The 22,097-nt window shown below is 41.2% G+C and overlaps 2 protein-coding genes across 7 annotated transcripts in view; both read left to right on the top strand.

Moving 5' to 3' along the window:
* The first annotated feature begins 253 nt into the window (after nucleotides 1-253).
* c12h3orf38 (chromosome 12 C3orf38 homolog) lies at nucleotides 254-4,370 on the top strand. Of its 2 annotated transcripts, none has more exons than XM_061791780.1 (4): nucleotides 254-408; nucleotides 1,128-1,303; nucleotides 2,920-3,164; nucleotides 3,639-4,370. In XM_061791780.1, the coding sequence occupies exons 1-4, from the start codon at nucleotides 360-362 to the stop codon at nucleotides 4,003-4,005; spliced, it is 837 nt and encodes a 278-aa protein (XP_061647764.1). In that variant the 5' UTR covers nucleotides 254-359; the 3' UTR covers nucleotides 4,006-4,370. The 2 variants fall into 2 exon arrangements, with proteins under 2 accessions (XP_061647764.1, XP_061647763.1); XM_061791779.1 differs by lacking the exon at nucleotides 254-408 and adding an exon at nucleotides 628-826.
* A 1,550-nt stretch (nucleotides 4,371-5,920) lies between these two features.
* The window catches only part of LOC133486501 (FERM, ARHGEF and pleckstrin domain-containing protein 1-like), a 54,893-nt gene continuing 38,716 nt past the window's right edge, over nucleotides 5,921-22,097 (top strand). For 2 of the 5 annotated variants that reach the window (XM_061791775.1, XM_061791774.1), the window contains exons 1-2: nucleotides 5,924-6,194; nucleotides 10,440-10,646. In XM_061791775.1, the coding sequence (XP_061647759.1) occupies nucleotides 10,467-10,646 (180 nt within the window). In that variant the 5' untranslated portion in view covers nucleotides 5,924-6,194; nucleotides 10,440-10,466. Of the gene's footprint in view, nucleotides 6,195-10,439; nucleotides 10,647-22,097 lie in introns of all 5 variants that reach the window. The other 3 variants (XM_061791778.1, XM_061791777.1, XM_061791776.1) reach the window with 3 other exon arrangements.

Below are 22,097 nucleotides of genomic sequence, written 5' to 3'. Positions count from 1 at the left end.
ATTAGGCACGGTGGACGACTGGTTAGAGCGTCTACCTCACAGTTCTGAGAACCGGGGTTCAATCCCCGGCCCCACCTGTGTGGAGTTTTCATGTTCTCCCCGTGCCTGCGTGGGTTTTCTCGGGGCACTCCGGTTTCCTCCCACATCCCCAAAATATGCGTGGTAGGTTAATTGAAGACTCTAAATTGCCCATAAGTGTGAATGTGAGTGCGAATGGTTGTTTGTTTATATGTGCCCTGCGATTGGCTGGCAACCAGTTCAGGGTGTACTGAACTGTACCCCGCCTCCTACCCGATGATAGCTGGGATAGGCTCCAGCACTCCCGCGACCCTTGTGCGGATAAGCGGCTCAGAAAATGGATGGATGGATATTATATATTATACTACAGTATAACTTTGCTGGTGAACGGTAATTTGATGTATTTATTTTTACATTTTCTTTTAATGTAGCGACAACCTCAGACCTACCCATTTGGTGGCTCTTTTATTAGACATGACTCCTTGTATTGCCCTTAACATCAGATAAACTCTTTCTTGATACAAAAGCATTTATACGTTAGAATTTTTTACTTGCAAGAAAATGAATCGCAGACTTTATCCCGGAACAATGGTTTCCTAACTTGTCTTGCCCGGATATGTATGGCGTCGCACTCAGCAGTGTTGTTGTGCTAGGCTCCTAGCTTACTTTGTGGAGAAGAAGATGTCGCCTCTGTCAGAACCAGAGCGGTCCGGATGTTTAAAAATACTTAAATTGATGTCGAAAGTGGACCTACTTTCACTGAGTGACACCGTTACCAATAAGATGATTGTGGTGGAAGATGTTATAGGTAAATGTCTTCTCTGTGATAGTTAGCAATGTGTGTTAAGGTTTCAATGTAACGACACCCTCGTTCGTTTTATAGCCACTGCTGAAATGACTTTACTGCAGAAGACGCTATTAAAAACAAATCTGGACTTCTTTTTTTTTTTAATCAGCTTCACATGGTTGATTCTAAGGAACGAGAAAAATTATTATCACGTTAAATCCCAAACAATATCAATATTACTTCTTTCCAGGGTCGATTTTGCACTGAAAATAAGTGTGTAATCGTCTGTCCTCTTCTTTTCTTTTCTTTTCTTTTTATTCAGAGGCCAGAGAAACAATCCTTTCCTTCACCAAAGATGCAGAGGAACTGCTGAAAAGGAAGAAGGTTCACAGAGACATCATATTCAAATACTTGGCTAAAGAGGGGGTGGCGATGCCCCCCAGTAGCGAGAAACACCAGTTGGTGAAGAGGACGCTGGAGCTCTGGTCAACAGCGCAGGTGGGAACAGTAGGAGAAGGATTTATTGATCTTGATCGTTTTCGTGAAATAAACTTTGTCATTCCTTTTAAAGGAGTAATATTGTGCGGTTTTTTTCGCAATTTAAACTCGTTCCAAGGTGTCTCAGTAACATGTCTGTGACATGCTTTTGTCAAAATACCCTAAGGAACAAGACATTTTTGTTAAAAAATTTAGTCAAGTAATAATTTTTTAATAGGCTTTCACAGTAGATATACTAGGCTTTACACGATCAGGATTTTAGGGGGCGATCACCGAGTTTAAAAAAACGATCACCGATCCGATCACAAGATGGAGCAATGTGTCTAAATGACTTCAGTTACTGTATATACTTGTGTACTCCATTCTTTATTACAATTACTTTATTATAATTAAATTACTTCACAGACGCCGAAAATTTAGAGCATGATTCAACAGAATGCTGGTTCAACCGTTAGTGCTCGCACTAGCTTGCTAAGCTACATTACGTTTTGTTGCCTGCTTACGAGCGGTATCGTATTAAAAGTATGAGAACATATCTCAAGCAAGCCTTGAATTAATGTGCTCTCCCGATCACCGGTGACCACCAGCACACATTTCCCCCCATTTTGTTATTATAATACACACGACAGGATCGATTGTTGTTGTCGTGGCCATGGTAACAAGTGTATCTGGTCGCAATTGAGTTGTCAAGATAAAGCCCAGTGATTGTAAAATACAGGATGTGGTGGTATCGGAATATAAGATTTTATTGCAGCAGTCTGACAAATTTGTCTTGTGGTCTGATCCGGGCATTACGAGTTGTCTGTCCCACACCGCCGACATATATTTTTTTAAATAACTATTGGCTGTCAGATATTTACAGTACTACGTCAAAAGACACGAGACAAGGCTAAAAATATACCAGCTTTTGGATTCAAATATACTGTACACGATGGCGACGCAGAGTAAATGTCTTTTGCGGAGCCGATCAATGATGTCATTGATAGGATCAGTGATTTATGACGTTAAATCTGATCAGCCGATCAGCATAAAATGCTAATTATCGGCCAATACCGATCAGTCCGATCAGATCGGTGTAAAGTATAATATTTACTTATTGTGATGCTCTCCCATGTTGGAAAGGAGAGCTACAGCACTTTCGTTCACTAAATATAGAAAGATGCTGGAGCTGTTGTCGGCCACAGCTCACGTCCAGACACTCACACGCAGATTCGCCAATGTCACACACCAGGACCCACCCTTTAGAGGCACATGCATTTACACAAACGCTACAGTGTTTTCTATACATTTTATGCTTGCAATTTTTCTGTGTATTCAAATATGTTAATAATGTGTTTGCAAAGTGTGTTTTAACATGTTTGAATGTGTTTAAAGCATGCGTGAGGGTTAAAACATTTTTTTGAAATCGTATGGTGAATTTGCAATAAACGGGGTTTCACTGTAGGCAGATTTACTTGGTTGTATTTCACACTCGATGGGTTGGCAGGCACTCCAGAGACAACTATTTGTATATTTATATACATAATATATTGAATATTTTGACTTGATTTTTTTGTTGGAGATAACATAATTATTTTAGTAGGTGAAAAAAAAATCATCATTGTGGTTCCTTTAAGACGGTGGTTGAGGAACGTAATCCAGGAGCGACAGATGACACCGAACAGAGACCACTGCCAAACACAGCAGTGAAGACAGCAGACGTGAAGGCTGAAATTTGCTGTGACACTTTGGTCCTAGGGCAGCAGTTCTGCAGTTGGTTCTTCCAACTGTTGAACAGTCAAAACCCGTCACTTGGCCAGCAACCTCAAGACTGGGGACCACAACACTTCTGGCCAGATGTGAAGCTCCGCCTTGTTGCCAGGTATCCTTGTCAATACTGATATACAAGTACATCTCAATAACTAGTGCAGCGTGGTACCTTGACTTAAAAGTTTGAGTTGCAAGCAAAATTTTGAGCTTTGAACGCTAAATAGTAGTACTGAACTTAACAACAAGCAGCAGTTAGTGAACAATTCATCAAAAACGAGGCTAAGTGCTTTCTTCAAGCTGTTTATTGTATATGTATATAATGAGTTGCGATTTCTTTTGTGTTTCATCATTAAATCTGTGTAGTATGTATGTGTTATATTGCCCCCTGGTGGCCAAGGCGTGCACACTAGAAGGAGCAGCACAATTTACATTGAATTAAAGCATGAAATCATGATTCACAAACTGTTTAATTCTTTTTACACCACCAGGTGCACCACTGTACAAGTACATTGAGTTAGGAGCTTGGTCACGGAACAAGTAATCTCAAGGCACCACTGTATTATAAAGTTGCACTTGTCTTTCTCAGAGCTGGCAATGAGCAGACGGAAGAGTTCCTGGGTGCCGAACTGGTCAGCTGTCGTCTCCTGGCCTTGACCCAGGAGGAGCGTCTCCATTTCAGCCCCAACCTGGAGCCGCATGGCCTCAAGGCGCTGACCTCCCCCCACGGCCTGGTTCTGGTGGGCGTTGCCGGGACCATCCACAGAGACACGACCTGCCTCGGCATGTTCGAGCAAATATTTGGACTCATTCGCTCACCGCTGGAGAATAACAGCTGGAAGATCAAGTTTGTCAACATGAAGATCAGAGGGCAGGATGCTCTGGTTGGAACGCAGATGACGGCACCAGCCCTGACTTACAACTCCGCTGAACTACAGATGCTCTGTACTTTATGACGTTTAAGACTGTTTCCATTTTATTATATCATGTTTAACAGTTTTCACACAAAGGGGGTTGACTAAAAACACTGTTTTATTCATGAACCTGCCCAAGGCATATTGTGTTTAAAAAGTGAGCTGGAAACAGAACTCCTTTTGTAGAATGATGCCAGTGTGTGTTTATCAATAGATTCGGATGCACAATATCAGTTATATTACTTAAAGCATTAAAATGTTTGCTTTTTACCAGCTTTTATACAATATTTCTGTTAGAAATGTCTGTTATTTTACTGTGGAACATATTAAGTTGTGTGATCTGTGCCTTCATGACAACTAACATGTAAATATGTAACATATCAAATAAAGCAATTATTGTATATTGATTCTTCGGATTTCAACTGAAATTGAATCGTGTTCCAGAGTTATACTGTCACCAACGAACAATCACGTTATCAGATGTTTCCATAAGCCAGCTGACAACAGGAAGTCTTCCATGGCTACTATGACAAATGCTGGACTATTGAGGTGATTCTGGAATGTGTCTGAGCCTGATTAGTGTGCTGAGCCGAGCCAGGGAATGTTGAAGCATGGTATGACATTGAAATCATGGAAGACATCACGGCAATTTTGAGCACGTGGACAAAATTGTTGGTACCTGTGTGTTAATGGAAGAAAACCCCACAATTATCATGAAAATAACATGAAACTAAAAAAAGGACTAATGAAATTGGCCTGTACAAAAATGTGATTGCACAACCTTTTGCAATCAAATGATTTCTGTAACTCAGTGAGACTTTTAACAAGTCTCAAAAGGTACTTTTGTCCACGCTTTATGATTGAATTGTTCCCATCTTCTCAGGTTTGAAGGGTGGCTTCTCCAGACTATGTTTCAGCTTCTTTCACAGATGTCCAGTAGTATTTATATCTGGACTCTTCAGATAGAATAGTCCGATGTTTTGTTCTACTCTTAGCCGTTCTTGGTTTTTGTTGTTGTTGTTGTTTTTAATAAGCTGTGTGTTGGTGTCTTTATTCTGTTGAAAGGAACATGACCTGCAAATGTGACCAAGCTTTTTGACACTGGGCGGCACATTACACTCCAGAATGCCTTGATAGTCTTGACATTTATTTGTGCCCAGCACAGGTTTAAAACGTCCTGTGCCAGATTGACCAAAGCAGCCCCACAACAGAACTGAGCCTGCTGTTCGTTTCACAGTAGGTGCAGTGTTCTTATTGCACACACGGCACAGGCAGCGTTGTTGGTACCCTTCTAAATGAAATGTTGAATGGAAAACTCACAATCATCAGTGAAATAGTTTGAGACAGGAGTTTGCTGAAATACATATTGACAAGCCACAATGCTTCTGGGACAATTGTGGGTTATTGCTTTGAACTCATGCTAAATGGAAGTCAGCACACACCTGCCACCATTTAAAAAGTGCCTCTGATGAAGCCCAAATAAAGTTCAGATTTTCTAGCAGGCTTTTCCTGACATTTGTTTATGGTCACATTTTACAAGAGAATTTCCAAGCCATTAAATTTGCACACACCATGGAGCTCTATGGAACACAAAAAAGTGGGGATTGTTTGTCTATTGTGTTGCGCAGGTTATAGGCCACAATAGTGGTGGAAAAATATTTTAAATTATCTGTCTTGTTCTCAGTTTTCTATAACAAAAATTTGGCATTTGAACAAAGATGTGTAGCATGGGCGTCGCTTGGCCTTTTTTTAGGGGGGCTTCGGGGAGGGGGGGGGTCCTAAAACTGATAAGCCCCCCCTAAAATAAAATGCCCCCCCCCCAATTTTTTTTTTTTTTTTAAATCCACTCCATAGGGTTTTCTAGTTTTAAAAGTGACGTTTCCAGATTGGCCTCTAGGTGGGGGTGTAGCTCCTCCAGTGTGCCTCTTCGTCCCGGCTGCACCGCCTTCCTTTGCACCGAAACCAGACGGAGTAAATCGGGCTCTCTGCTCGCTGTAATCTCGTCTGCGACCGCCGGCTCGCTCACTCACTCTCTCTCTCTCTCTCTCTCTCTGACGTCCGCCATGGCGACCGCAAAAAGTCTCTTCTCCGGTCCGAGCAGCAGCTAAAAAAAAAAAAAGTCACCTGGACTTGCGTGAGCGTGTACCTTTGGCCCGCCCATGTAACCAACTCGGCCGGGGAACCCAAAGGTGTGGAATTTTAACAAGACGCATTTCCAAGGGGGAAAACGGGTAAGATTTCGAGCTCGCCAAGTCCCGTGTGCTCTTGAAGGAAGTGATCCAACTTGTTTGGGGAGATTAGGGTTAAGTCGTCCGTGGTTGTTCCGTCATCCTGTGGCTTTCGTGGGAGACAGTTAAGGCAAATCTTCACCATATTAACGAACCTCTGGTTTTTTTGCGTGACATTAATACATTTTGCGGAGGCTGCGGCCGTGTCGCCTTTCCTCCGAAGCCGAACATGCACGGAAATGCACGTTTATAGCCGTACTCTAGTTTGCACTGTCTGACCAGGTGAGTCGAGTTCGCGTTGCACATGGTGCATGCAAACATGCATGCTGAGCTTTGCACCAGTCTGCTCCATTAACCTACATTAGAAAATCGGACCGGTGGATTCCTCCATTCAATCCCACGCTATCCCCGCGGAGGCTTTAAATTGCATCCCCCGCTTCTATAGATATCCACTTGGTGTTGCTTGGCTGCTCTCTTGATGACAGAATTCCAATTGGCAAATAATCTCAGTGGGAATTTGTCACGATCCAACCACACCCCCGGTGTGAGTGAGGGATGCTCCTGTGGTTGCAGTTTTGGCACAGCTGGTTGTTTCGGTGCAGAAGGCCCTGTGGCCATCCAGCTGTCACTAAAGCATTCCAGCTGTGCAGTGTTGACCCTCACTGAGGAGCCCTTGTGTGTTGCCCCGACACACAGAAGAACCACTGTTCCAGCCCAGGAGAGTCTCTAAGACAGCAGCTTTTTTTTTTTTTTTTTTTTTTACAGCTCCATATTACACACTAGTGGGGAATTTCAAGCCAGCATGTTCAAAGGCAGGGTCATTTTCCATGGAAAACACTTCCACGGGCTTTGGAATTTTCATGCAGGGCCACTTTGCTTTATGACACCGAGCAACAATGTGCCACCAGTGTACAATGACAAACTGTTCAGGTCTCTGCATAGTGACCTATTCAGAGGAAGTCATTGGCCTTGACTCATGACCAGGTGATTCATTTAATACCATGGCAGGCTGTGTGTGTGTGTGTGTGTGTGTGTCACACACTTCCTCAGACATCCATTTCACCAGTGTTGATCTGAAATGTTTGTTTGCTTGCATTGAACACATGTCAGGTTTATCAGGCTACTGGTACATATGCGCCCAACATGAGACATTTGCGTGTAATTCAAGCTGATTATATTCGTTTTTCATTGCATTTATTTTTATTCAGTGATTGCGTCACACCTGGAGAGTACAAGCATGTCTGCTGCGTAGTCAAAGGTTCTGGGTTTGAATCTGGAGTTTGGATGTGCTCCCCATGCTTGCGTGGGCTGTCTTGAGGTAGTCTGCTTTCCTCCCATATTCTGAAAACATCCGTGTCAGGTTCATTGGCGGTGTACCCTGCCTCTTGCCCAATGATAGCTGAGATAGGCTTCAACTGACCCCCAACACTTAAGAGGACAGGCGCTGTACAAAATGGATAGATGAATGGATGGATGGATGTTAAGTTATTTGAAGATTAAAATTGTACTTAGGTGGGCTTGTAATTTTCACTTGTTTCTTTATATGCGTCCAGCCCTGGAAACCAGTAAAGGGTGGACCCTGGCTGTTGCGCAAAGTCAGATGGGTTGGACTTTAGCTCACCTGTGACCTGAACAGGATAAATTGTATGAAATGGATGGATGCATCACGTTTCTTTCATCAGAGAGAGAGAGAGTGCCAAAATCATGTAAATAAGTGTTTTAGTTGAAGCGTGGTTCAGCATTAGAAAATTCACATTTAAATTACATTTATTGATCCATTATCCCTCCATTATAATTCCCCTATTTGCTCTTTTGGGTTCGTGATTATGCGACATCTTGTGGCATCTTGGTGCCAAGGAACTATGTTGTCGTCAGTTGAGGAGCTTCATTTAGACAAAAGTAGCACTTTCCTGCCATCTTTTGGCACCTTGGTGCCAATGAACTATGTTAAACTGAGTTTTGGAGCTTCATTTGGATAAAAGTAGTCCTTTATCATCATCTTGTAGCATATTTAGGGAGTTATAAACCTTCTAAGGTTTATAACTCCCTAACCTTCCAATTACCCTTGGAAGAACAAAAAACATCTCAATCTGCTGTGGAATGCGGGCCAACTTCTGACTTGTTTGTGTTTAAAAAATAAAAAATAATAATAATCTATATAAATTGAGATAGTCTGTTCTAGGGTCAAACTTTCTTTCTTCTTTTCACTTTGGGCGAGAGGTGGGGTACACCATGGACTGGTTCCGAGTCAATCACAGGGCACATAGAGGAAAAACAACCTTTCACTCACATTGACACCTATGGATAAATTGGTCTTCAATGAACCTAACATACATGTTTTAGGAATGTGGGAGGAAGCTGGATTACCCATAGAAAACCCACTCAGGCACAGGCAAAACATGCAAACTCCTCCCAAGGGCTAAGATTCAAATCGAGAGCCCTGCCTCTCAGTTGTAAGGCAGACTTGTTAATCACTACAATGCTACCGGATGCAATTTATCAAATATCATAGAACTGTATGCAGTTTTCCCTCGCTATATCGCAGTTCACCTATTGCAGATTCAGTGCATCGTGGATTTTTAAAAATCATATTCATATTGCTGATAATTACATTTTTGTTTTAATTGCTGTGGTGAACTAAGCATTTTTTTTTAGCTAAATCATGGAAAAAAACAAATGACAATTCACGGAAACACAGGGAATGAAACACCTTTTTAGTACAGTACAAAAGCTCAGTTGTGCTGAGCGCTGATAATTCAGTGTCTCTGAAGCCGAGAGAGAGTTTGTTGACTGTGTACGTCTCAACGGTAATGCTGTTTATCGTCTCGCTGTTTATCATTGGAAGACGTTACAATACTTTATGTCAAGCCCTACAATGCCGCCCAAACAAGGTACCTGCTGGCTGGCAGTTAGCGGCGGAGCAAGATGCTAGCAATAGCAGCTATCTCGCAGTAAAGATGGAACTTCTCGACCAGTTGAATAAAGGTTTATGCCTGTCTATAGCCATTATGGCATAAATGAATCTTCGGTCTGCTTCATAAAGAAGGACGGAAATAATATCTGGGTGACAGCCGCAGTGCTCTTGCCGCAGTACAATCGACATCAACTTTAATGGTTAGTCCTTCATTTTAAATACTGTTAATATGTGTGCTTAAGAGTATAAACAGTGTTTAAGGGAAAATGAAATGTTTATGAGTAGAGGTGAATAAGAGTCATGGAAACAATAATGAAAAATTAAAACTCTGTAAATGGAAAAAAAAAAATATGGATGCTACATCGCGGAATTCACTTATTGTGGGGGTGGACCGGAAACTAACCCCCGTGATAAACAAGGGATCACTGTACTGCCAAATAAAATTGTAACTTCATTAATTCCCCAAAATGTGTAAAAGTAGGTAAACCACTGCAATATGTATACAGCGGTGCCTTGAGGTACGAGTTTAATTCATTCATTGACTACGCTCGTAACGCAAATCACTCATATCTCCAAATAAAAATATTATGTACTCTGTGTCACCTCAAAACATTGCCTGTTTTCTTGATGCACTCTGCTGGATTGCATTATCCATTTTGGGCCCTAAACGTTTTGCAGCAGGCATACACCTTTGCGGCGGTGAGCGCCTCCCCACACTTGTGGGCGCAGAACCCGGATGCACCACCTGGCAAGGACCCGGGATGACATTTGCCGGATGGAATGTGCACTGAGGAGAGCATTGAGCAAGGCAGCATGGCTTCAAGGAGGAGGGGGTTTGTGGGCGTCTTGAACAGGTTTTCAAAAACATAGGGGGGATTGTCCACAACTAAGCTTTTCAAAGGAGACAAACAAACTCCACACTCCTAACCTTTGATTTTGATATTAAATATAAAGATGCTTATGGGAATGTGTCTTTCTGATTTACTGGTCTGCTGTGTTTGCTGCAATGCCCTTGACGCCAACTATATATCTGTAGCTTTATACTGTACTTCAAGCCTCCCAAATCAATTGCCTTTTTATTGACTCTCAGATCTTGACACCGCAGCCGTGTAATTTCAATGTCAAATCAAATTACCACAGTCTGATTTGTGCCTTGAAATCAGAAACACGTTTAATATTTCTTTCCACTAATCGCTTCTCACACAGGCGACCATTAACAGTCCAGCACGAATCCAGCTCTTGTCATTACTGTGTTAATGTGAACAAGGGGGTGGAGTTACGTGGCTCACTGCATATCTACGTCACCCCTGATGCCGTTCTTGCTGTCTGTGCAGGGTGGGCAGTAAGCAGCGCAGGGCAACATGGCAGATCCCGACCCGGCGCCCGTAACGTCGAGAGCAGGGCACCGTCTCGGAGCCCCGGAGACTCTTGGCATCAGTACACTAGACCCGGCTCACAGACCCCCGGCCATGCCCGCCGGAAGGCATGTCACCGTCAGGGTCCATATGTTGGATGACACAGAGGAGCTCTTTGACATCTCGGTGAGTTTCCAAAACATTTCCTGCTTTTATTGGGCCGAAGAGTCTGGTAACAGGTTGGCATGGCAACTGCATGATGTTAATGTTTTCAATTCATTAATGAAACTGGAGGGATCGTATTAGTGTGTACATGTCATAATTCATCTATTAAATTGTCTCGAACAGCTTCTGCTGACTACCTTCGTTATGTTCAAGTGCCCCGTCTATTTGGCATGCAGGTGGAGTGAGGATTTGCTAATGCTCTCTTGTGGAAAATCATGTTGTTCATGTTGATGTTGATTAGCTATGGATTGACAGTTGCATAAATAAACATAAAGGACAGGATTTGCAGAAAGTCGACGCTTCTACAGCATGAGTGATGCAAGCTAAACCCCAATGCACAGCTTTTAAATGAAGACACCGATTGACTGCTTTGTGATCCATGTGACTAGACCGTGTGATCAGAGCTGAGTAGTAAAGAGAGAGATTTACTCAAGTATCGTTTTGGATAAATTGTACTTGTCACAGTTTTAATGCAACATACATTTAGTTTTACATAGTTTTACTGTTTCATTCAGCTATATTCCCCTTACTTGTATTTTTATTACAGGATTTTGTTATTGCTTGCACGATCTAGTTTGGTTCGTCAGGAACTCTTGCGTCACATAACCAATCTAACATAACTACTCGTTGTGTTTAACGCCAATTGACCAATCAAAGAGGCAGGCAGTCACATGACCACATACAGTCTTCGTGCGGTCCCAGACAACCAAAGTTTTCGAAGTGACTTGTGTAAAACATGGCAGAAATCTATATTTACCTTACGGATAGACCTTGGCTTACCTCCGACCCGATTTAGTGAAAGCGGTATAAAAAAATGGATGAATGTTCTATTAAAAGAACAGCTATGTCATGCAGTGTCACCTGTGTCCGCCTAAAAAGTTTGGCATTTCAACCTACAAAAACTCCAACGGAAACGTGAGAAACATGCAAGAGGCTGTTTGGGTCTGCGTTTACAAAATGTGGTGCTCTGTAGAATAAAACCAGCAGATCAACCACAGAACGTGAAAGCAAATTGCAGATCGTCTCACCCACTCAGATCCATTTGAGCTCTGTTCCTCACTGTAGACAGGGTACGCATTCAAAAGGAGCAGGGATAAAAATAGATCCACAATGTATGGACAGCACTGAAGATAAAGATGTAAGTTGGCAGGACTCATGTTGTTTTTGAGTAATGAAACGGATATTGGCATTGCTGATGAATGTGGTTGAAGGTGTTGTCATTTCTTACTAGATACACCAGCGTGCTATAGCAGCCTGGCTAAACGACTTGCCTACGTGGTGGCCAAGTTCCCATCAAAGGCAATGAATGAACACTTGAGCTTCACGTTTTGTGTGAATGTCAAAGCATATGCTATTAATACAAAACATTTGAAAAAGGAGTCCCAAAAAATTCTTATCTATGGAAAGGGGTTTCCCAGTTCCCTTGTTGTGATTGTATGGCGTCGTGAGCAACTGTAAGCAGCACAATGTGCAGGCTTTTTTGGTATTTGGGTTTTCGTGCCATCCACAAACATGGAATGCGTTGACACTTTGCCCCTACTAGCTTAGCGTCGTGTTAATTACGCAACTCAAAGGGACGTGTCTATCCATTGTTCATATCCATGACCGCAATAGACCAACAAGTAGGAAAAGCATCCATGTTACTTCAACCACTTCCAAGTATGGGCAAACGTGCACTCAACGTACTGTATCTTAGCAATTTCAAGGATTCTAGGCACAAAAACAAAGAAAATGAACAGACTTTGTTGTGAAAATGATGAGAGTGGCATTTTCCCAAAAGAAAGGCAATAGCATTCACATTCATTTACAGTAAATTTGAATTGAATTGAATTATGTTTTTATTTGTTTTGTGTGAAATGCATGTTTTGTTGGTTTTGTTCTTTAAACGGAGTGGTTTTGTCTGCAACTGATGCGTGGTTCATTTTGTGCTCAAATAAAATGTATACCCGTTTTTGAACTTCAGATAAACCATATTTGATTATGAGCTCTTCCGTGAATGCACATATGAAACTTGTGGGGTTGTCTTTAGCTGACTGTGCCGATTGCTGCCTATAACATCTGCATTATTATTGATTATGATGGTTGCAAGATTCTCACATTCAATAATTTTTGATTGGGCCTCATCCCCACAACTAAGACTGGGTTTGGAATCACTCAATTTACACTACTGAATGACATTTCATGCAAAATCAGTGCGTTCCAGATAACTGGGTACCTTTTGTTGGTCGAGAGAAGAAAAGTTTAGAAGTTTAAACTAGCCGAAGTATCACCTGAAATTTGATGACACCTTGTCCTTCTTATTACAGCAAAATATTACACAGGAGACCAATAGTTGGGATTATAATAAAAGTTTGACATAATTAATGGATTGAAATGGAAATAAAACACTTCAGGCTACATATAAATAAAGATCACTCGTGCTCTTTTACTTCTTGTCAGCCAATGTTTCCATTTCCCAAACATGTACAATTTAAATTCACCTCCAGCACTGTCGAGCTTGTCCCCAAATGGAGAGCAGTGCACTAACCGTTATGGTGTAGATTGCCGTTGACCTGAATAAAGCTTTTGTCACAGAGCTGCGCAAGCAAATGGAAGTTTTATTCAGTCAATTTAACACACATTATGTCCTAAAAAATTAATTCAGCCCTATCTTGTTTTGCCTGAAGGCGTCTTCACAACGAAGACAAACACATACTCCTAACTTTACTGTAACTACCTGCTGACTCCCTCGGATTTTATTAATCTTTTCCTTGTAGGACAACGAGAAGTATTAACAAATTTATGCATGTAGCCTATTTTGAGGAGTTTTCTTTTTGCCCGAGACATTGTATCCTCTTCTACTACAGAAAGTAAAAATCAATAGCTAAAGTCAGGTCTTTTTTCTTTATTGTTCTTAAGCTGCTGGGCCACTGACAGCCCCCAGAGGTGGCACACCTCAGACTTGAAAACGCGCTGCTCGACAGCATACTTTGTCAATTATTAATGGAATTTTTAATCAAGTAACAGAGAGGTGCCAGGACTGCTCCCGTGACTTTATAGTCCGAGTTACGGAAGGTATAAGGTCGAAACCTCCTCTGCTGTAAATGATACCAAATGTCTACACTTCTTTTTTTTCCCAGCAGTTCAAAGAGGCAGGTTTCCAGCTGAGTGGGCAGGGTATCAGATGGTTGAGAAACAAAAGGGGCCATCTCGTCACATACCATACTGTGGCCTACTTACCCTGCTGACTGGGAACACACGTATGTAGATGGTAATGACGTTTGGCCACACGGACATGAATAACAGTAGAGTAGATGAGCCAAGGAAGAACCTATTAAATTCAGGTCTGGATGAGAATAAAGGTTCACAGGTTGCAAAAAGTGCAGTTTTCCTGAATGTCCAAGTGAAAAATGTATGCTGGAGGGTGCAATCTACAGTGTTGAGAAAGTTTATTTTCTACGCAATCTAGTTCAAAGTTCAGTTCACTGTTCCAAAAATGAACTGTTTAATAGTTATTTTTTGTTTTTCTCAGTATGTTGCTGAGGGGCTATTACCCTTAAAATAGTGGCATTTAATTTTCCCATTGTTGCCACCCATTCAGTCCACACTAGTAGCCAGCTGCAGCTTTCACCCTGCAATCTCAAAAATTTAGGAAAAACGCGTTGCTTGAATGATCTTTTTTTTTTAATGAGGAATTAAAACAAAAACAGGTCTTGTGTCCTTAATGTGCAAACAAAAACACGCAACATAGTATGACAGGGACGATGGTGAAAGGACATTGATAACTTTGCATTCCTAGCAGCTCTGGCTGATTATGCAGTATTAACAAAATATTTTATTTTATATATTATATATATATGACAAAACAAAATAAATTCCATAACATGACAGTGTGATCATACAAATTAAATCATTACGATACAAATAATTTCCGATTATGTACGGTATTTCAAAGGAACCACCAAAGAACACATACTCTCCCATTTAAGCAATGTCCCTGAATGCACCTCGCATTCTCACGCTGCTGCGACGTGCCTGCCATAAATGGCAGCCGTGGCCGCACTGCATCGGTTGCCAAATACGGCGTTTATCTGCCGACAAACTGTATGAAGGCTCGTATATAGTGGATTCAGACGGGTTTGTCAAGGAACTCCCTAACAAAACCTGGCACTCTTGAATGAAAATGAACTTTGTTCAAAAACCATTTTTTGATGCCAGAATGAGCACGTTCTCAGTTACGTTCATCAAGCAGAAGTGAACTAAGTTCAGTTCACGTTCGCCCAAAATATGAACTAGTTCATGAACTTTAGTTACACTGGCTATCTACAGTAAGAAGGTGTACAATTTGTTAATTCAAATATGTTTAGATTTGGTATTGGTCTCCACTCTACTGATTGCAATTCTTGTTTGTTCTTCAAAGTCCTTTGCTAAAAGTGAACTATTTTGCTTGTACAGACTTCAAACCCATCCACTCAGACTCATCAGTGATGACGCAGATGTTTGCTCAAGGCGTTTTCAAAGTTGCCTGTGCGGAGTGCGATAACACGGGGGATGGGATGCTGAAACGCTTTTAAGCTACATTAAATGGGAAAGTGTTGGAATTCTCAATGCTGGTGACATCAGCAACGCATGCACCAACCATTCGAAACCTAGTAAATCATACCTTTTCTAGCGTATTTGTAGGATGGAATAGGTTCTACTCATCTACATTCTATTAAACCATAACGAGCCAGTGTGGACTGCAAGGTGTGTGCGTGACCTTTGCTTTGCACATTACAGCCTGGGTTTGGTGTGTAAAGTAACCCTTCATCTCTTGGCATTTCCATGTACTGTGACAATTGATTTTGTGCCATCACAGTCATATTATTGCTCTACAATCTGTCACTTTTTGTGTTTCTGCAATTACAATTGAAAGCAACAATAATTGGTTTGCCTGAAACCCACCATACATTGACATTGGGCTGCGCATAACGCAGGTGCTTTTTAGGGGATGTTGATAATCTCGCCGCCTTTTCATTGGCAACTTCATACTGTAAATCAGGGTATCGAGATGTTCAATGTCCCCTCTTGCTGTCTTTGTTTGTATTCAGTTGATGTTATCAGAGGATAATCCATCATTATAGCCTATAATACTCTAATCTGTCTATAGAGGCTTGGAAAGAAAAACTGAAGCTCGTGTTGCCCTGGAGGGAACACAATAAATATGCTTCGTACAATTACTGTATTTGGTTGTCACACCATATACAGAATAGTATAGGATGTTGGGTCCAAAAAGTTCCTATTAGTTATAGAGTTCATCTTTCGAAGTGTAATAATTTTCATAGCTAACGTTTGTTCAGCTGGTGTGGGATAAATTCTCCATGAATCAATACTCATTCACAATCGCTCAGTCCAGGATGCAGTCAGCCTTTCACCAGTCAGCAGGGATAGGTTGCAGCCCTTGGCTTGCCTCAAATTAAGCAGTCAAGAATACAGATGGATAGACAGCTGTTAGCACATTCTACGAACCCAATGCAACAGTAAAGATTTGCTCTTTATCACTAGCTTAACAATCATTTTGAATCAAATGCTGGAAGAGAGCCACCAAATTCCCATCACCACTAGTATGCTTACAGCATGGAATTGAGCAGAGACCACCCAGGCCAGCAGAGGACTATAAATAAAGGGCCTATTTGGCTTTCAGTAGGACTCTCACTATAGTCAAAAGTGTGCTTATCAAGTCACCATACTGTCGCCCATTCACTGTGATGGGACCCAATTAGAGGAGTTGCAGTGTGCCTTGTTACCAGCTGAATGGCGATGAGGACCTGACTGTATCATGAAGGGCTTCTTTCAACTCGCTCCTCAGTATGCTTGTCCCATGAGTGTGTTCTATGATTGCTGCAAACTGGAGCGGAACCTAAAAAGTACAAAAAAGTGATCTCGCGCTATCTGCAGGATTTAAGGTTAGCAAAGAGCCCTGCCGCAAATAGCGAACATTGACGCTCTGCCCAAGAAGGTTTTTAATTGCCTATAAATACCACAAGATTTTGGCAAAGCACTTTTCTTTCTATTAGACAATGCTATGACAGTTATGTGGTTGTTAAATTTTTGTTTTATGTATAGTTTGACAGTAAACTTTAACTGGGAGTGGCATTAATCAGCTTAAAGCCTCTTTTTGTTGATGACTTGTTCACTATTTCCCAAACTGCTGCTTGTTGTGAAGTGAGTTCAGTCTGCTACACGTGGAACGTCGCGTGATCAAACCCAAATAACAAGTTAGCGGGCTTCCTGTGTATGCCGCAATAACTAGCAAAGCAGCAGGTTGATGTGATAGTTTGAACACGAGCTTGCTAAAAATACATATTTATGGCTGGCGTCGTCAGATAAAAGTTAAATACATGTAAATCATTTATTTATAGAAATATGATATGATATTTAAATACGAACCAAGCCTAAACATTGGGTATTGTCATCTTTGGTGGCTCCGTGGTGACAGCTTTTTAAAAAAAAAAAAAGTTCCTACGGGTGCATTCCCCCTTGCCATTCACCTGAGCCAGGAGGAAGTGCTTCGACCTCTTTTGCCGAATGCGAAAATAGGCTCTGCATATATATCGGATTGAGTTCACTGCCACCATACAGCGCTCATATCTCAAATTTCGCTTCTAAGTTAAAGCAAAAAAAAAATAAATAAAAAAAATGTCCGAATGACTGCTTGGCCAGAGGACAATATCAGCGAATAGGTGAATTTTTCCGAGAATAACAGAGGATAGGTTCCCCCAACAAATCTGCAAATGGGAAAATTCACTAGTGCCAAACAGCAAGTATGGGGGGGATTCACTGGACTGTACTCCGCTTACATACATTTCTAATGCAACATTAATTACGCGCTCAAACACTAACGGAGTTGAGTTTGATCCATTTATTCAGTTCATTTATGTCAAAGCCACTCACTCATTGATTCTGCAGGTGACAAATGAAGAATCTTAGGACGTTGCCTGCACATTTTTGGAAGAATTCTTACACTCAATGTGTTTGAAAAAGCGAGTGGTGCAGTGGTTAGCACATAACAATTCTGAGGTTCTGGGTTCAAATCTCGAGTCTGACCTTCCTGTGTGGAGTTTTCCCTGTGCTTGGGTGGGTTTTCTTTGGGGACTCCAGTTTCCTTCCATGTTCCAAAAACTTGGACGTTGGGTTCATTGAAAACTTTGAATTGCCTGTTATTTGCCTATATGTGCCTTGCAGTTGGCTGGCGACCAGACCAGGATGAACCCTGCCTCTCGCCCAAAGTCAGCTAGGATATGTTCCAGCTCACTTACAACCCTAATGAGGACAAATGCAATAGAAATTGTGTGAATGGATAAATATGTTTGATATGTAGGTATTCAAGATATACCCCTAAATAGTTTTGAATTCTGGAACTCCAAATTCTCAACAGGAAGACCAGCTTCATTCAAGTTGCTTTATTAGTTCAGACTACCAAAGGTTCTCAGTAGCTCATGTTTCATGCGGTGTATTTTTAAGTATGACATGTTGACTTGGAGAAATGGTAGAGCTCAGATTTGGGGGTGGGGTTGAATGTTTCTTTTTCTTGTCATGGAGCGGCACGCTAAATCCTTTTAAACCTGGTCGCCGTGGTGGGGATGCAGTCTGCTTCTCCTCGCTTACATTGCTCCAGGCGTAGAACTGGCACAGTGATTTAGTCACAGTGGACATGATTTGGGAGCAGATTTTTGTTGTTGCAAGGTTTCATTGGCTGAAAGAGAATTTGATTGGTTGGTGCAGTTTTTGAGGAGCTATGGGAAGCAGCCATTCACCAAACTCTCTTTTGTATCATGTTACAGAGTTTTCAAAATCCATTAGCGTTTCCCTCCCATTCTCTAATACGAGTAATGGTATCATTTCAGTACCTTAATGCAGATGGTTGGTTTCAGGTTGATTTTGTCGGCCTGCAGTTGTGAATGAAAGTGCAAGGCTGATTTAAATCTAAGGAGATGGTGATGAACACCGTTCCGACCAGCGGAGTGGGCTTGCCTTTAATGAGGAATGCAAATGAAGGAACGGTGAAAGTGTGCTGATAAATGCCCTCCTCTTATTATACCCCCCATGTCAACCAATAAAATGATTGCAGCCTCATAAGGGAGACATCAAGAGAATCTTGATATGGCAATAATGTTGGGGATTGCAACTATCCAGGAATCGTTTCCATGTCTCACTAGTCACTGAAGATATTTTATTTGTTCATACTTTGGGGACTCTTAAAATAGATGTATGTCGCTCTTATTCTTTTCCCAGCATGACAGCGTCTAGCAGCTTTCAAGCTGTTGTAATTTTTATTTATTTCATTTTTTTTAAGAAAAGCGGCCAGTAACGTTCCGTGAAGGGCTTTATAGTCCCTCTGTGAACATACAGTAGATCACAATTAAATGCCGGCTGAATCGTTGAACGGTTAGACGGAATCAGGCGGCCTGTGTGTGGGTTACCATGGCTACAGCAAAGGTGGGTGAGGAGCGTCAGTGGAGAGAGTCTTCCACTGATATGCAAGTAGTAGTGGTGGTGGAAATTGAGGAGCGTGTGTTGGGGTTAGGAGGTGTTCCACGCATAGCGCAGAGAGGGGTGTTAGCATGGGGATACTCGGCCACAAACCAATTATGGAAAGCATATTCCATAACAGAGCTGCGCTACGGTGTCACTTTTATTGAAGGCGCTGCTGTCAGCTGTCATGGCAGCGTGTGTGTCCTGTGGAACATGTGAAATAAGTGCTATCATATTCTCCTAAATCTCCACCTTGTACAGTATAATTTGTCACAATGGCAGCTGTTAATATTGATGATCTCTCATGCATTAGGATGAGACTATTCTGTACATCTATTCTCCAATGCTCCAGCAAAATTTCAAAAATAATTGAATGTTCATGACGATAGGAAAATCTACCTAACCATTTTCTTCCAATTTATTTATTTATTTTCTGGAGGAAATCATAGAAAGAGACTCTTACCTTGAACAAAAAAATTACTGAATGGGCAATGTTTTTAGTAGGATTTTTAAGGAAGTTGTCATTGTAAGTTAAAACAGTAGAACACTCTTTAAATGATTTTGATTTTAATGAAAAATGAGGCGTAGAGCTGTAATGATTATTCAAGTAACTCAATTCAATTACAAAAAAAATACTAGAGCAAAATCTCTACCTGGAAGCTTCGTAGTGATAATTTTTCCACACGGACTAATGTTACTGCAGACTCGGGCATCTCTTCCTGGAGAAATAAGACTACACGATTATGGCAAGCCAGGAGGTAATAGTGGGTAGAATACAGAGAATGTCCAAAATTTGGGATCATTTCACTCTTGAAGCTAAAGTGCAATGTGTCTACTACAAAGCAGAACTGGCTTGAAAAACAACAAGTCAAATTCTAAAAACATTCGATAGCCCCAGCCCTAAGAATGCGCAACAAAAGCCACCTTACAAATGCACCTCACAGTTGTTTTTTTTTTTTAACATTAACACAACTGTAAAAGTGTGAAAAAACAACACCCCCCCCCCCCCCCCCCCCCCCCCAAAAAAAAACCAGTTACCCACAGTACAACATAGGCATGGGTACAAGCACACCTTCTCAAAGGTTATACAGTATTTATAACAGTCTTTTAGAGACCGAGAGGCCAAAGGTAACAGTAATTAAAATAACTTTTTTTCCCTTTTTTTTTTTTTAAATGATTGTTGGTTGACTTAGTTACGTTTGGGGTGGCATGCATTTCTCCAGTGAATTTACACGCGTTAAAGGAAGTTTTGCGTCATCCTTGCAACAGCTGTTTGTCTGCACTTTACTCACATGATCTATGAACTCATGCTTGCCTTTTTCTCATAGCTGTAAATTGAAATTCTGCACTCGGGGGAGCGGTTGGGGTGGGGGTGTGGGTGGGGTGTGGGTGGGGGTGGGCGGGTAGCTTATCTCCCCCTCCCTCATATCCTGGCAATGTAATTTCGTCGCAAAGAGCAGGAGCCACCGAAGATGAGCAAGAGTGGGAATAGCGTGGTGGTTGATAGCTGATGAGAATACTAAGATGCTTGGAATGTTGGGAACACTCTTTAATCTTTATGGGAGGCTTGGAGATTAATGATGATCAGTGATTCTTGCACTCAAAGAAGAGGGAGAAGCGGAGGCCTGGGGGGTTGTTTCATAGCTTGTTTAATTAACAAAGAAATACGTCACCCGATATACAAACAAATTGGTCTGTTACTGATTATTAAGTTATTCATTTTAAATAACTGCGGGCGCGGTGATCTAGTATTGTGTACTCTCATGGCTCTGGGCAGCTAAAATTGTTGTAAGTAAAAAGTTTCCATTTGAACACTCAATAGAACAACTTTAAATTAAGAAAGATTAAGAAAGAAATTATATCTATCCATCAACCATGCTGGAGAGCATGTGGACAAATCGTTGCAGACTATGCACATATTCTGGTTTTGCCCCAAAAAATAAAAGTATGTTGGGACAAAATATCAAATAGTTTAAAAAGTATTATAGGATACGACATACCAAAAACGCACGATGCGTTACTTAGGGAACTTATCGAGAGACTCAATGCACAATGTGGATGAGTATCTTATTGAAGTGCTGCTATCAGCTATAAATTGCGAGATTATGGTATAAAGTATAACCACCAACCAAGGAGCGGTCGGTGTATATGGTGGAAGAATTTTTTGTAATGGAGAATGTTACATACAAAATAAGACTACAAGAGATACCATTTGAAAATAAAAGGGAAAAGTGGACTCAATATCAGATACGAGAAGAGGACACCACCATCACTAATGGACAATAAGTACATAGACGAACGGATGAAGATTTGATCTTTTTTTTTTGTATGAATGACTAATACTTTCATTGGATTTTTTTTAACATTGTTGTTGAAATAAGTTTATGAAAAAAAAATTTTTTGTTTATTTTTAAACTATTAGCAGGCGTAAAATCACAGTCATACGAAGGTATAGTCCTAGTACAGTTCATATGCAGGTCTAGTCAACAAATATTACCAGCAATATGCTTTAAAAGCGTCAAAAATGGTTTGCAACACTTTGTAAAGTGTTGTGAAAATCCACCTTAGATGATAAAGAGCCTCCATGGTATTGGCATTTAAAGCAGAATATTTAAAGTGCGCCGAGACACTAATGAAACATTTCTATACAGCGTTTGTTTTGTATACCGTGCATGTTTGGGGGGGAGGCCTGCCAAGTATTATACTTGGAAATCTCTCATGTTGTTCCTATGGTAACCATGCATGGATGTCCCTTTTGTGGAAAATCCTCATGATCCAGTTCACTCTGTGGGTTTATGTTTACCAAGAAACCTAACCTGTGATCTCCATTGTGACAGATGCACCAATGTGGATGCCATGACATTTCCAGCCCGTTCATGCATTATTCTATTGGACCTTCTTCCCCTTTGAGAAATCTCT

Source organism: Phyllopteryx taeniolatus, chromosome 12, assembly GCF_024500385.1.
Source record: "Phyllopteryx taeniolatus isolate TA_2022b chromosome 12, UOR_Ptae_1.2, whole genome shotgun sequence".
Taxonomy (NCBI): domain Eukaryota; kingdom Metazoa; phylum Chordata; class Actinopteri; order Syngnathiformes; family Syngnathidae; genus Phyllopteryx; species Phyllopteryx taeniolatus.
This window is presented reverse-complemented; position numbering and strand designations above follow the sequence as displayed.